Source organism: Anomaloglossus baeobatrachus, chromosome 3 (assembly GCF_048569485.1).
Source record: "Anomaloglossus baeobatrachus isolate aAnoBae1 chromosome 3, aAnoBae1.hap1, whole genome shotgun sequence".
Classification (NCBI taxonomy): domain Eukaryota; kingdom Metazoa; phylum Chordata; class Amphibia; order Anura; family Aromobatidae; genus Anomaloglossus; species Anomaloglossus baeobatrachus.
In genome coordinates this window covers 113,373,533-113,390,352 of record NC_134355.1, presented here as the reverse complement: position 1 = coordinate 113,390,352, position 16,820 = coordinate 113,373,533, and the positions used below count along the sequence as shown (strand labels likewise).

The following is a 16,820-nucleotide window of genomic DNA, read 5'->3' as shown; positions in this document are numbered from 1 at the left end:
AGATTTTGATTTTTCTCTCTGATTGATGCTTTACTTTCATATATCGGGGGATGTAGAGAGAATTGCAGGGCAATGTTACAATTCAGAAACACTATAAATTATCACAAGGCGCAATTATTAGCGTAAGTTACAGCAGTGTGCAATATAAAACTAGTCTGATCCTATTTCTTCCTGAATAGGATTTTATTACTAAGTGAATGCCACATAAAGGCATTTTTGTTGGGCTAGAGGGATGGGATAGTGAGTTAACAAATCAAATCGTATCGAGATAGTCAAGAACAGATTTAACAAGTGAAAAACAAAAATCCCTTTAAAATTATTGCAATAATAATTATTAAAATCACCGAGGGGAAAATACCGCAAAGGTAGAGTGATGGGATAGGCAGAAACATTCTAAACCATCATGTAAGTGTTTATTCATGATCTAAAATGCTTAAAATAAATTAGGTAAATACAATTTTTTTATGTTGTAATAAAAAAATGTGTTTACATTTTTTTAGGCAGCAGTAGACAGTCAGTGAGTGGGACATGTAGGGTCGAAATCTAGATTTGCAAAGCTGATATTTTTATATTGTGGGTAGATTGGTGCAAGTATATATCTGTTCGGTTTGGAATTTAAAAAAAATGCTAAATTAAGCATTCTTACCATCGGACTAGTACACTAATTTATTTTGTATTGTTTTACTTCCATAGGGATCACTTGTAGCAGTACATGACGTGATGTAGTGATGACAAAATGTTTAAAAAAGCGTTGACTTTGATTTTAGAAACTGTAATTGTTCATTGGCTGTGAAGGGTAGATTATTATAAGTTGTAGCAGGATTTCTAAATGAAAAAGCAGTGTAAGTCGATGTGGGACCCATAGAAGAGACAGTGAGAGTCCTGCTTACCCCGCCCACACAACTTCCTGCTCACATTTCTGGATGGGTGAAATTAGCAGGACTCTTACTGTCTCTCTTAGGAGTCCTGCTATGATTTACATTTACATTTTTTTTAAGGATTCCTGCTCCAAATTACCTAAATATATTAAAGAGTTCAGCTCTCTGTCTTATCCTGCTATCATTTGACATTTGTGCTTTAAAGGTCATCTCTTTGACCTTTTTTTTTTTTTTTTTTTTTTTTTTTTTTTTATCAAACAATTTTTTTTAGGCACATTATAGTCATAACAGATCATGGCATCATCAGAATGCAATATACTGCATATCAAGGCTCGCAATATTCTTTATATAACTAAAAACAGCCCATCCCTTTTCCCCTCCCTTACCCCGTCCCACTGTCCCCTTAACTAAACCCCATCTTTGACCCTTCTAACCTATTAACATAGGCATACAGGTACTGTAATAGGATGCTGAAATTAGTCTTACCTGTATGCCTCATAGCAGATGCCTTCTTGTCGAGAAATTATCTTTTATATATTTATGTTAATGAGTTCTTCCAGGCTAAGGGGGATATGCTGCCCAGAAGATAGCCCTGCCTTCTTACTACACTAGCATTGTTTCCGCGGTCTAATAGCGTCACAGTATGCCTGTGACGGGTAGTATGTGATCTGAAATCCCGTGCAGTAAATGTCCCAACGTTAGCCTGTATTGTTCCGTCCTTCAAATGAAGTAGGGAGAGCACCTTTCCACAGGGTGCCAGAGATCACTGGATCGGAAGTAGCTTTGACTCCCCAGTGCCTACACAGTTAATGAATCCAATGCCCTTCGGTGGGTGGAATAATTCAGGCCAACGTCGTAATATATACTGCGTTGGTGCAGGATTTCAGATGAAGAACTATACGTTACAGGCAGATTGTGACCCTATTAAGTGATGAAAATGATGTTAATGAAGCAAGAAGACAGGGCTATCTTATGGGCAGCATATGCCCCATAGCCTGGAAGAGCTCATTTACATAAAGTGATAAAATAGGATATTTCAACAACAAGGCTTCTGCTTTCAGGCTTACAGGTAACACTATTTGCAGCATCCAATTACCTGTATGCCCATATTAATAGGTTAGAAAGGTCAGAGTGGTGACAGATTCCCTTTGAGGTTTTCCGACCCAAAAGCTATTTATCCAGATCATCTTTTTAGTTGCTTTTTCATCGCATGTTTCTAACATATACCATCACTTTATGATTTGGGGTTAGACCTCTGGGTCCCCCAGAAATCCTGTGAATGAAGCGTATATAGCACTGGTGTAGCGCTGCGACCCCTTCACTGTTTTTATCTGTACAGCAGTGCCAGGCAGTTCAAGGAACTATAGTTCAGTCCTATTCAAGGGAAGTTTTCTTTGCACAGAATGCTGTACCCAGCCATCCAGCTGTGCAAGGAAAAATTAGAAAGGGGTGTAACACTACATCGGTGCTACTTCCCCTTTCTTCCCAGAATCTGTCGGGTTCCCAGAAGTCACACCCCCACTGATCATAAAATGCTAGTATATGCCATCCCTTGATAAGAAATTAAAACCCTTTTAAAGTGGCCATCGTCCTCATGAATAAGTTAGTTTGACAGAGCCGAGTATTATCGAGTGAAGGAAACGTAAGACAAGCAGAATGTCAGACACCTATGATAACTTTGTTGCTGTATATATATCAAGGCACTGAAAACAGTGGGAATTTTATCATATTGCAATCGTTGATAATTGCAAATATCCTTTAGATGTTTAATTGACCTTTACATCAGTTGTTAATGGATTCGGGTTTTTTTCTCTAACCGCTTTCATTGCGTCTATATTTCCATTTTGCACTGTCTCCAATCCTATCTCCCGTTTTGCTGATTAGTATTAGTAATGGCTTATGCCCCTAAATGCCCATAAACATAACCTACACCTCTTTGGGGAAAAAAAAAGAAATCTGAATTGAGAATCCAGCCGCTACTTTATAATGACCCAGAGTTTGCAATTAATAAGGTTGTGTGGTGTGTGCAACAAGGAAAGTGTTAATTAGATATAGTTCTGAAAACATACACATCGTTAGCAAGTAGCCCTAGATCCACCCACGTCCCCTTTCCGATAAAGGATATGTCCTTGTAACACCTCTCCATTAATGACCGTATGAATGCACGTATTATGTATGTACACGGCGCATTGAATTGAAGAGTTACATACATGTGGAGAATTATAAGCGGCGAGTCTGCCTGACTACTTTGGACTTCAAATTAAAATAATGATTTGCGGAAATCTACCCTCATTCCCTATTCCAGCTATAGTCTCTCACTTTTTCCCTTGCTGTGTGTTTGAAGATGGAGCAAAGCGCAGTAGGGTGCCCCAGGGAGCCACAGCAAGAGCACTGCATTGTCAATTAGCTTTTTTTTTTAGTTTTAATAAAACTGATTCTTACTTACAAAATCTCTCACTTATTAAAATTTTAATTACTAGCGACAGAGCACATTTTCTAAGTAGAGAATTCTTTAAAGATTGTTCTAGTAAAGCACACAGTGACGGCAAAATACATGATGAAAAAAGTATACCGATGCTCCACACCAGGCCTGCACGGCTTTATGGCTCTGGCTGTACCACGCATTTCAATCTTTATTTGCTAATATTAAATACCGTTAACTTATATAACTCTTTGTTTAGGGTTAAGAGAGAATTTGGCCATTTTTATTTGCCTTTAAGTACTGGAAGTATTGATTGCTGTTTTGGTCTTGAGAAGAACAGATTGATTGCTGTTGGTAATAACCTTTAATGGACCAGGATAGCAGTTCTCAAAGATAAAATACTTTTCATTTTAAAACCTTGAAGATTCTTGAGCAGGTTTTGAAAATCCTGTCCTTCAGGTATGAGGTTAGCTGGGAAAAGTCCTGGGAATGTAATGATAACGCTATCATCAGAAGTCCCTTGTAGACCTATGGGTTCTGCTGGCTGTTTCATCACTCGACTGTTAAAACATGACCGTCGGGAACTTGGTCAGGACTGCTGATGACATCACGCCTTCATCAAGATATTCCCTGAGAGTGCGGTGATTTATAAGAATATATAGCTTGTTATATTTGCTTGTTCTCACCCACAAAGCTCTCCACAGTGCGGCACCCCTCTACATCTCCACCCTCCTCTCTGTCTATCACCCCACCCGTTCTCTACGCTCTGCAAATGACTTTCAACTAACATCCATGCTAATTCGAACCTCCCACTCCCGGATCTAAGACTTTTCCCGAGCTGCACCAATCCTCTGTAACGCTTTACCCCAAGAAGTTAGGACCAATCACAACTTACTCAGCTTCAGACGCAACCTAAAAACGCATATTTTAGGGCGGCCTATCACACTTTCTAGCCAAACTGAATTCACATAGTCCCTTTACAACTTCTCACAACATAACTCCAAACTCCATGGCACCCAAATACATCTCAAGGTTCTGGGCAACTGGTCCAGGAAACCATTATCTATCCCCCATTTCCTTGAGATGGCTGGATTGTCACTGTAAATAAGCACTTTTACCTTGCCCCCCCCCCCCATCTAATTGTAGATTGTAAGCTCTCACGAGCAGGGTTGTCTTTTTTTTCCTCTAAATATTGTATTTTCCATAACTGTTACTTGCTTGTATACGATCCTCCTGAATTGTAAAGCGCTGCGGAATATGTTGGCGCTATATAAATAAAGATTATTATTATTATTATAGGGAGCTCGGTCAGGACTGCTGAAGAGCGGAAAGTGTGATGATATTTTAGAAAGAGTTTTTGGCAACTATTCCTTAAATCTTAGATATCACTCCACACGGTACATAACACTAAACACTTTCTTAGCACAGGAGAACTGATATTTATGTCTTTTATCAATTATCACTTTTTCTTAATTGGCAGAACAAGAAAATACTATTTAGCACAAAGGAACAATAGAATAGTTTTTATTGAACCACAAAGCAGTCTTCTAGTTTTTTTGTAAAGGATCCTTATCATGGTGTAAATGACAACTTGAATTTTCTAATATGCTAAACCTAAGATAAAAATGAAATGAGCATATACCCTGCTGTAAATAAATAAATCAAAAGAAATAATGCCTAGAAATAAATAATATGGGGTACTTAGTAAATACTGTTTTTGATAATAAAAAAACGTAAAGCCAACCCACCGTGACAATGTGTATCCCAATCGGGACGGTCCTATACTCTCTAATATTAAAACCCCACTTTGTGTCAGAATAGACCTCAATGTGAATAAGGGCAGAGAGGGACCAGGTCCCGACCATGGACACCCAGGCATGGGAGGCTTTATAATCTTTAATATGTATAATATACTGTGTGTGTGTGTGTGTGTGTGTGTGTGTGTGTGTGTGTGTGTGTGTGTGTATGTGTATATATATATATATATATATATATATATATATATATATATATATATATATACATATATATATATATATATATATATATATATATATATATATACATATACATATATATATATATATATATATATACATATATATATATATATATATATATTATAAAAATTAGAATCTTCTTGTTCTTTGTGTTACAATTTTCGATACATTATTTTTCTGTCAGAAAAGGACATTCCTATCTAACCCCCTCACAACCTTGGAAGTATTGGGTACATCTTGGCTATCGGGTGGTTCCCGACCTTGGATGTACCCCATTCGTATCCAGGAGCTGTGTCCCCACATTCACCGCTAGGAGCTCACCCTATCTCACAGCCAAGCCTTGGCCCTCACAGCCAGGGATGTTCCCCGTGCCGTCACTGGCTGTTCAACCTCCTATATGCAGCGATCGATATTGATTGCGACACTTAGGGGATTGAGAGCGGGATTGCACTCACTCTCCACTCCGATCGGTGCCCCCTTTGATGTAATTAAGAGGGCCCGATCGTTGCCATGGTGACATTTGGTCACCATGATGACCCCTAGGTCACCAGAATACGTAAAACCTCAGTGACCATGCCAGAAGCATGATCCCTGAAGCTTCTGATAGTGCAGCTCCGACAGCTACACTGTACTGCAGTGATCGTGTATAGCAATACAGTGCAGCTGCAATCAGAGCAGTGAAAGATAATGTCCCATATAGGGACTAAGTAAAAAAGTTTTAAAAAGAAAACTTGTAAAAAAAAATAAACAAAAAACAAAAACAAAACGGTTTTCCAATAAATATGTATATTTATGTAAAAAAAAAAAAGTGTACATATTTAGTATTACCTCGTCCATAACAGCCTGTTCTATAATACTGTCACACTAGTTAACTCCTTCAGTGAACACCATAAATAAGTAGCAAAAACTGTCTTTCATCATACAGCTGACAAAAAAAGTGGAATAAAATGTGGTTAAAAGTCTTATATAAATATAAATGGTACCCCTGAAAATGTTATCTTGTTTCACAAAACACAAGCTGCCATACAGCTCCATCAGAGACAAAATAAAAAAGCTAAAGCTAGAGCTCTCGGCATACAGCAATGTAAAAACTATTATTTTTTTCTATAAAATAGTTTTTATGGTGTAAAAGTGGCAGAATATAAAAAACAATATAAATGCGGTATCGCTGTAATCGTACTAACCCAAAGATTAAAGCTGTCTTATCACTTTTACGAAACTGTGAGTAGCATTAAAAAAAAAATTGCTAAGTTGCTGTTTCTTCTTTATTCTACCTCACAAAAGTGGGAATAGAAAGCGATACAAAATATTATATGGTCGAAAATGATACCAATAAAAATTCTAACTGCAAAAAACAAGCCCTCACATGACTGTCGGCAGAAAAAAAAACCTATACCCTTCAAATTTAAGTGATGCAAAAAAAAACCATTCATTTTGTTAAAAAAAAATAAATAAAAAAAGCGTTTTTAGTGTGACAATAGCCAAACCTAAAAACAATATATAATTCTGGTATCACTATAATCATACTGACTGGAGGAATAAAGCTGCCTAATCACTTATACCACAAGGTAAATGGAGTAAAAACTAAATAAATAAAGCCAATTCTTCACCTGCTGTTGACTTGTTCATTTTGCCTCCCAAAGATCGCAGTATGGCACGGCTCATATTTATCCTGCACTCTATGCTGAGCACTTACACCTGGAATTATGTGTAGATCTCTGAAAAACATGATTAAAATAAAATTCACAACAGAAAGCTCACTATAATGAGGGAGAGGGAGTCACTTTGCATTCACATCTGGCCTTTGGTTCGGAGATCTCCATCTTTATACGCATGTACAAAAGTGCAGTCATCAACAGTTTTGTTCACCTTTGCGAAGAGGACATCGCTTAACATAGGCTGAACGGTTCCCAGAGTAACTCTGTGGTCTCATTATAGTGAATGGATCCGTCGGGGGTTTCACTTTAATCACATATTTCGGAGATGTAGATGGAATGTGAGTGCTCAGCATAGAGCTTTGGGATTTAAGGGACTCTGTCAGCAGGTTTCTGCAATATAATCTAAAGACAACATGCTGCAAGACTTCATACTGAGAATTCAGCCCCGTGTCTGTTATGGAACAGTCTCTTTTTCATTACCTATAATGTTAGTTTAAGCCTCTTATCTTTATCATTAGTGGGTCTCAGAGGCACGTGAGCTCTAGTCTGACTCCGCGACCTTCTGTGTTTAGCAGCTTTGATCTATGGAAATGTATGCTGAAAGCCTGGTGTGGTTGGAGGCAGCTCTCAGAGCTCTGCTACATGCATAATGTAAAATTTTTTCCTATATGAGAATGGCTGTACACAGTAATTTAAGTCATACATCAATGAACTCAGGACCTCTCTGCCTACATCATGCTGCTCTCAGATGAGGTAGCAAAAACCTGCTGACAGATTCCATTTAAAGATGTGGTTCACCCATTTTTTTTATTTTCTCTATGAGTTAAACTTACCATTATAGGCATTTTCTGCATTGGCCTCTATTTGCAGTTCTGGCACTGAGCGGCGCTATCCTGCACGATCATTGCCTGTCACATGACCCCCTGGTGCTGCGGCCGCTAGTATTCTCTTACGTCCCGTCAAGTTCCGGGCTCTCAAACTTGACGGTTACGTTAGAGGATGTTGGCACCACTCACTTTGATTGACAGGGGTGTGGGCGGTTACTACCGCACGTCACAGCCCAGCATCGAGGGGAGGATCCGGAGGACTCTAGTGTGGAGCGGTGAAGACAGAGCGCGCCGCTTAGCATCCGTCAGATGTGGGAGGTACGGGGTGCCAGTGTAGAGCACAAGAGGGGTTTCTTCAGCTGAAATCCCCCCTGTCACGCAAGTATGTGATCACACTATCCGCCTGCTGTGCCCTGCTCAGCTGTCAGGAGAGCCTGCGGTGTCGGCAGTGTGATCATGTGCTCCTACCAGCAGCACAGGTGACCGGACGCTGCATGGGACCAATTTGCTCCACTCTGTCACCTGCACAACAAGTCCCAGAGTGGAGACAGTTAGTGACATGTAGCATCCGGTCACCTGTACAACAAGTCCCAGAGTGGAGACAGTTGGTAACATGCTCTGCTCTGACACATAGTGTGCCATATGTCACTATCTTGTTCCACTCTGGGACTTGTTGTGCAGGGACCGGATGCTATATGTCACTATCTTGCTCCATTCTGGGACTTGTTGTGCAGGTGAGAGTGGAGAAAGTGGGTCCTATGCAGCAGAAGTCACAGAGTGGAGCAAGTTGGTGACAGAGCACCTCTCCCCCCCCTCTCTTCTCTCCCCCACTCTCTTCCTCCCCCCCTCTTTCCTCACCCTCTCTTCTCTTTCCCCACCCTCTTCTCCCACCCCTCTTTTCTCCCCCTCCCCTCTTCTCTTCCCCCCCTTTTCCCTCTCTCTCTTTTCCCTCCCTCTCTTTTCCCTCTCCCCTCTCTCTTTTCCCTCCCTCTCTCTTTTCCCTCTCCCCTCTCTCTCTTTTCCCTCTCCCCTCTCTCTCTTTTCCCTCCCTCTCTGTTTTCCTTCCCTCTCTGTTTTCCCTCCCTCTCTCTTTTCCCTCCCTCTCTCTTTTCCCTCTCTCTCTCTCTCCTGGCATGGTCAGTACAGAAATCTCTTGATCGTGGAGGGGTGAGAGGGAGTAATAAACATGGAGTCCCTAATGTGTCTGTGTATTTATTTCTAATAAAGTATTTTTCTCTGTGATGTCTTTTTTTTTAACCCTTTATTGGAGATTCTTAATGGCTGGGTCAAACTTGGCCTGACATTAAGAATCTCGGACTTTATACCAGCTGGTAAAACATAGCTGGTATTAACCCCTTATTACCCAGCGTGCCACCTGCCACCAGGGCCACTCGGAGAGTTGGATACAGTGCCAGAAGATGGCGCTTCTATGAGAGCACCATTTTCTGGGGCGGCTGTGGACTGCAATTCGCAGCGGGGGGCCCAGAAAGCTTGGGCCACCCTGCACTGCGGATTCCAATGCCCAGCTGCCTAGTTGTACCTGGCTGGACACAAAAAAATTAGCGAAGGCCACGTCATTTTTTTTTTTAATTATTTCATGAATTTCATGAAATAATTTAAAAAAAAAAAGGGCCTCCCTATATTTTTGGTTCCCAGCCGGGTACAAATAGGCAGCTGGGGGTTGGGGGCAGTCCGTACCTGCCTGCTGTACCTGGCTAGCGTAAAAAAAATATGTCAAAGCCCACGTCATTTTTTTAAAAAAGTTTTTAGGTAAAAACCTTTATAAAAAAAAAAAAGCATCAGCAAACAGAAGAAACATGAGACGTTGTCACCACTCCACCCCGGATTATGTAATGGGAATGTGATAAACCTCTTATCAGAAAAATAGATTCATTTTTTAGGTCAATTTTGTGACCAGAATATTATACAGTATATTTGGTAGCTTGATAACTAGGCAGATTAAAGTAGCATATTTTTTTTCTTTAATTATTCTTGCCTTGTAAGCCTTATGGCATAGATAACATTAAAATATCAAAATTAAAAAAAAAAAAAAGGTCCCACTGATAGATACATTTGTTGTATAATAAAGGCATTGGACACCTTTCACCTAGAAAGATACTTTTTACATGTGCTACTGGTTACCTTGAGTAAGCTGTGCTAGGATTTTTATGTACAAGCAGTTAGCTGTGTCCGACTGTCTTCATATGCGAGTGTCTCTCCCAGTAATACGTGCTGGATGTGAGGTCTGTGTATTTTCCTTCTTGCTTGTGCTGACATTGATGCTTAGATATACGGGATATTCCCCTTCATCCTCCTGCAGGATCTGGAGTGTACGCTTTCCTCACCATCTTCACTCTGATACTGTACAGCTTTTTTGGATTTTTCCTTCCTAAAAATATTTTCACCGCTTCATCAAAGTTGATAAGTGTATTATTTCTTTATTTTTATTGCTTTCATAGCACCAACACCCAGACATTGTCATCCCCTTCTGTCCTCCATGGTTCTTACAATCTAAGTGACCTATGAGTATGTATGAACTAGATGCCTTGTGTATTTTTCATTGTCTTTTGTTTTATTTTTTTATAGTCTCCTTTATACATTACTATTTTATGATTTTAATGAATTAGTTTTCTTCTAGAGCAAAAAGGAAAAAAACTTGGAAATACGAGCTTTTTCCTTTTTATTTGTTGTTTATTTACAGGCAGTTCAACTGTTTTGTTACAAGATGTAAAGAACAAAGTTCACAAGGAAGAAGATTACATTGAGGAAATTAGTGATGTATCGGATATTGAAATCCCTGGTAAGTAATTGTAATCTATACACAGTATACATTAACCCATAAACAACCTATGAATTCCATTTATGTCACATGTTCGTTAAGGGTGTATGGAGCCTTTTGTGTACGCAGCTGTATTATATTAACGACACCTTCCTGTAACAGCAGCGGATGAAGTGAGCTCTGATCACTACTATTAACCATTTAGATGCACCTGTTAATCACCAGCTCTAATCGAGCTTTTCTTGACTTTATTGCGGATGGGTTGTCATAGCAGTTGGGTTTTTGCCAACGGTCCCCATATCTGCTACCTTGGTACTCCTATGAATGTCAGACAGATCCTTTGTTTCACAGGAGAGCCGCAGTTACACTATATACTGCAGTACATTAATATTGCTGTGTATCGTATAAGCCAAGAATGCCAAACCAGTGGGTCTGAAGTCACATGTGGCTCTTTAGCACAAGATGAGTTGCTCATGATTGTCTGCCAGCTTGGTGCACTAGCATCAGATCTACAAACCAGCTCTGAAGAAAAGGTCTCCAAAAGTAGCTTTGCAGAGAAGACCAGATATTAATGTCCATACAATGGCAGGTGGGAGAAATACATATTTTTAGCAGTATATAGGATGATACTATTGCTTGATGCTGGATGTAGTAGTGTTGTAAGTGTGCTCTATATGGGAATACCAAGTAGGAGTAAAGTGTAAATCCTTGGATGTAATTACACTGCCTATATGGGAACAAAAAACACAAAAAACTGCACCTCCAAATAGAGCATAACAAGTGTAAATAGGTGCCAGCTGCTATAACTACACGAAACACAAGCAAAAGTATTCAGCAGCACTCTGTAAGCAATACGATGTATGCAAACATAGAATACCTTAATTTAAACTGCATAAATGCTATATGGAATATACTTTATAAAAATGAAGGTGCTTAGTGCAAAAATTGGACAATTCATAGGTGCCCATCAAACAATGGCAAGGTGACCTTTTCTTTGATGGTACCCTATTCTATTTCATGCCTCTCCTGGACTAAAATTCTTAAAATATTTGGGCAGGTAGGATCTGACACTAATTACAACCCCCCTTGGGGCTGATGGGAGGAGAGCACAGTCAGCATAGAAGGCTGTCTATATCCTTTAATATATAATGAGAAATCCCCGGGTGGTTTTAATTAGTGCCAGAAAATTCCTGCCCATATATTTGTAGACTTTTAGTTCAGTAGAGACATGAAATAGGATGGTCCCATGAAGAAAGGTCACCTTGTCATGGTTGATGGGCTCACAAGAATTGGCCAATTTGTGTGCTAAGCACCTTCATTTTTCTAAAGCATATTCCATATGGCAATTTTCCAGTTTAAATGTCGTGTATTCTATCTTGGCACTTACAGAGTGCTGCTGTATTATTTTGCTGTTCTTTCCTATATGGGACAGAGATAAAGGTCTCAATGTGCTTTTTGTGGTAAAGCTTTGGCTATGATCACACCTGTAATGATAGCTTCTAATATCACTACTGTGAGGGAAAAGGAGGTCCTGGATGTGGCTCACGACTACCTCTCAAAGTTGAATGTGGCGCTCAAGGTTTGAAACGTTGGGGACGACTGGGACAAGCAATCAATCCATCACTGATTAAAGTCCATATTGAGACCCCCCCCCTGTGATGGGAAATCATTCTGCTGTGAATGTTCTATTTTATGTTGTTAAAAAATTCAATAAAACATTTTGTAAACTAAAGTCCATATTGAGAACTAAAAAGTAAAGATTGTCAAAAAATATTTAAAGTACAAATCTTTTTGTATAAAGTACAAATCTACAACAATACCATTTGGTATTGTTGTAACAGAAAAATTCCACTCTATATAAATATAAAATAATTTCAACTGTACATTAAACTGCAAAAAGAAAAAAAAATAATCATCGGAATTGCTGTTTTTTGCTCTCTAGAATTCTCAAAAAAATATAATAAAAAGTGATCGAAATGTCACATGTACCCCAACATGATATCAATAGAAACTACAACATGGCATCACCGACAGCTCCATGGACAAAAAAAAATGAGTTTCAGAAAATGGTGACCCAAAAAACCTTTTTGTTTTTTTGTTTTTTTTTTTAAACAAAGGTTCTGAATTTTATTTTTTCACCACTAAAATATAACGAAAACTTTTTATAAGTTTGAAATTGCTGTAATTGTACTGCCATGTAATTTTTACCAACAATGAAAGCCGTAAAAACAAAATCTTAAAAGCAATGGCAGAATTGCATACCGTATTTTCCGGACCATAAGACGCACCCTGGTTTTAGAGCAGGAAAATAGGAAAATAAAATTTTAAGCAAAAAATGGAGTCATGACACACTGTTATGGGGCGAGGATCTGCTGTTGACACTGTTATGGGGGTAATGTCCCCAAATTCTCTACTAAGATACCCCATCCTGGTAATGATCCTCATGACTTGTATATACAGTATATACCCCCAACCTGCTCATATACCCCCATCCTGCTCATATACCCCCATCCTGCTCATATACCCCCATCATCCTTCTCATAATATACCCCCATCCTTGCTCTTAATATACCCACATCCTTGCTCATAATATACCCCCATTCTGCTCATAATATACCCCCATTCTGCTCATAATATACCCCAATCCTGCTCATATACCCCCTTCCTTGCTCATAATATACCCCCATCCTTGCTCATAATATACCCCCATCCTTGCTCATAATATACCCCCATTCTGCTCATAATATACCCCAATCCTGCTCATATACCCCCATCCTGCTCATAATATAACCCCATTCTGCTCATAATATACCCCCAGTCTGCTCATAATATACCCCCATCCTGCTATACACCTCATCCTGCTATACACCCCCATGCTGGTATACGGCCTGTATCCTGTGGCACATAAAAAAAATAAACGTTCATACTCACCTTACCTCACTCCCTGCAGCATCGCTCCTCCTCCCGTCTGTGTCAGCGGCAGCGCCGCTGAGAGGAGCCGTCCCCGTTCCTCTGCAGTACCGCAATCTCCTCCTGGCTGCCGGCGACCGCTGAGCGGAGCCGTCCCCGTTCCCCTGCAGCACCGCGATGTCCTCCTGGCTGCCGGCAGCTGCGTGTGGACACGTGCGCACAGCGATGATGTCATCGCTTTGCACACCGCTAGTCTCCACTCAGCTGCTGCCGGCACAGACAGGAGGACATCGCGGTGCTACAGGGGAACGGGGTCGGCTCCACTCAGCGGCCGCCGTCAGCCAGGAGGAGATCGCGGTACTGCAGGGGAACGGTGACAGGTGAATGTACTGATTCACTGCACCCCGCGCTGATGATGATGCACGGGGGGCAGTGAATACAGCCGCACATGATCACTCCAGGCTATAGTTGCCAGGGGTGATCATGTGGGCCGGCTGTTTATCCCTCGCCCATCATCCTGTCCACCTGTCAGCGGTGAGAGATGATGGGCATGCATATTAAATGAGCGGGTCCACGTGGTCACGGCAGGTGCTACTGCAGCCTGCTCATGCCCCCAATGACCCGCTCCACCGCAGCAACCTCATTCCGCGCAGCCCTACATTCAGACCATAAGATGCATCCTCACTTTCCCCCAACATTTGGAGGAAAAAAGTGCATCTTATAGTCCGAAAAGTACGGTATTTCCACCCCACTTGTGAGGTATTTCCCATCTTTTTATATGTTGTATTGTAAACTGAATGGTGGAGTTTCAAATTACAACTCGTCCCGAAATTAATAAGCTCTTGTATGTCAATGTAGAGATAAAATTGCTATGGCTCTTGGAAGAACTGTGGAAAAACAAAAACAAAAAAAGTCCTGAGGCTTAAAGGGTTTAATACGAGAGCCATGAAGCATGTCATCATTATTTTTGGGATGACATTGCTGCAGCCAGCAGATTTAACAGAATTTGTTGTTTGTCTTGACATCTAAAGGCCCCGTTACACGCTACGATTTATCTGGCGATATGTCGTCGGGGTCACGGATTCCGTGACGCACTTCCGTCATCGTTAGCGACGTCGTTGCGTGTGACACCTACGTGCGACTCCGAACGATTGCAAGTAGGTTGAAAATCGTTAATCGTTGACACGTCATTCACTTTCAAACTATTGTTCATCGTTTGGGACGCAGCAGACATATTGGTACGTTTGACACCCTGCCAACGACGAACAACATCCACACGACTGCCTTGGTCAAATAATATATCGCTAAAAGATTTTGCGTCTCTTGTGAGATCGTTACCTGTAACCGCTAATAAACGACCTATGTGCGATCTCGGCAAATCATAACTGCGATCTGGGCGTGTCACATCGCTACTGAGATCGTCAGATAAATCGTAGCTTAGCGTGTAAAGCGGCCTTAAATCCAAAAGTTGCTACTTATTTCTGTAGTTTTCTCTAGAAGAGCTGATCCTTGTGTGCATCTGCTGGACACCCAATTACTTCCTCCGCAGATTCACAGCAGAAATCAAAGTGTCAGCTTCGGAATTTTGCTGGTGATTAAGCAGCAATTACATGTCAGATTTGCAAATTTGCAATCCGTATGTACCGTATTTTTCGTTTTATAAGACACACCAGATTATAAGACACACCCCAAATTTAGAGATAAAAAAAAAGGTAAAAAAAAAATGAAAATGGGGTCCGTCTTATACTTCGGTGTTGTCTTACCGGAGGGGGGCAGCAGTGGTGGTGAAGCGGGGTCACAGGAGACAGAGGTTGTGCTGGCAACCACGGCGGGTCCGTGGTGGGTCAGTGGCGGCAGCGGCAACTGGTCAGTAGTGGCAGCAGCGGCGGCAGGTCAGTAGTGGTGGCAGGGCAGCGGCGGTGGGTCAGTAGTGGCAGCAGCGGCGGATCAGTGGTGGAGCGGGCCGGTGCGGTGAGTGTCCCATTCTGTCCACGGTCCCGGTTCAAATTATGGCACCTGGAGCGGCATATGCACAGATGGAGCTCTCATCCAAGGGCTCCATCTGCGCACGTGCTGACTCCCGGCGCCATCATTTGAAACTGGGACCGTGGACACACTGGGACACCTGCCGCACAGCCACCGCACCGCAGTCTGCACAGACAAGTAACACAAGATAACACAGTGTACATAACAGGGACACATACGGTATATAAAATCTCAGCATAGGAACATTTATTTTTTTTAATACAATTAATTATGGAACTTAATATTCCAAGATCTATTGAATAAAATGTACTTTGTTTGTGGGACAACCCCTTTAAGTTGATGGGCGGCACAGTGGCTCAGTGGTTAGCAAAGCAGTCTTGCAGCGCTGGGGTCCTGGGTTCAAATCTAACCAAGGACAACATCTGCAAGGAGTTTGTATGTTCTCCCCGTGTTTGCGTGGGCTTCCTCCGGGTTCTCCGGTTTCCTCCCACACTCCAAAGCATACTGATAGGGACTTTAGACTGTGAGCCCCAATGGGGACAGTGTTGCAAATTTATGTAAAGTGCTGTGGAATTAATAGCGCTATATAAATAAAGATTATTATTATTATTGTGCTCCAAGCATTAAGTGCACTGCAACTATATGGCTATGATTTCCTTGTTATAAGTTTATGGAAATACTTTTCACGTCTGGCCTCTGTTGCGGCCATGTAGGACTTTTAGGTGTTTTTATTATATAAAAGTATGGCCGACCGCAGCTGTGTGTATGTCTACAAAGATGAACACCACTGAAACAGAGGCCATACGGAGCCCAAAGTGATGCCATCTAACTCATAATGAGTGGTTCTGTTAGGAATTCTGCCCGAATCACAACATTTTTTTAAGGGGATTACCATGAAATCCCCAACATTGCTGCATAGAGAATAGATAAATGTGACCTGAGTCTTAAGGGCACTTTACACACTGCGATCTCGCTAGCGTACCCGCCCCCGTCGGTTGTGCGACACGGGCATATCGCTGCCTGTGGCGCACAACATCGCTTACACCTGTCACACGGACTTACCTTCCCTGCGACGTCGCTCTGGCCAGCAAACCGCCTCCTTTCTAAGGGGGCGGTTCGTGCGGCGTCACAGCGACGTCACACGGCAAGAAGCGGAGGGGCGGAGATGAGCAGGCGGAAGATCCCGCCCACCTCCTTCCTTCCTCATTGCCGGTGGATGCAGGTAGGAGATGTTCGTCGTTCCTGCGGTGTCACACATAGCGATGTGTGGTGCCGCAGGAACGACGAACAACATCGTACCTGCAGCAGCACCGATATTATGAAAAGGAGCGACGTGTCAATGATCAACGATTTTTGACGT

The 16,820-nt window shown here is 41.5% G+C and overlaps 1 protein-coding gene across 3 annotated transcripts in view; it reads left to right on the top strand.

Annotated features, from left to right (window-relative positions):
- KIZ (kizuna centrosomal protein) overlaps positions 1-16,820 on the top strand; it is a 272,861-nt gene that overhangs the window by 168,691 nt on the left and 87,350 nt on the right. For all 3 annotated transcript variants that reach the window (XM_075339381.1, XM_075339380.1, XM_075339382.1), the window contains one exon: positions 10,487-10,585. In XM_075339381.1, the coding sequence (XP_075195496.1) occupies positions 10,487-10,585 (99 nt within the window). The remainder of the gene's footprint in view (positions 1-10,486; positions 10,586-16,820) is intronic.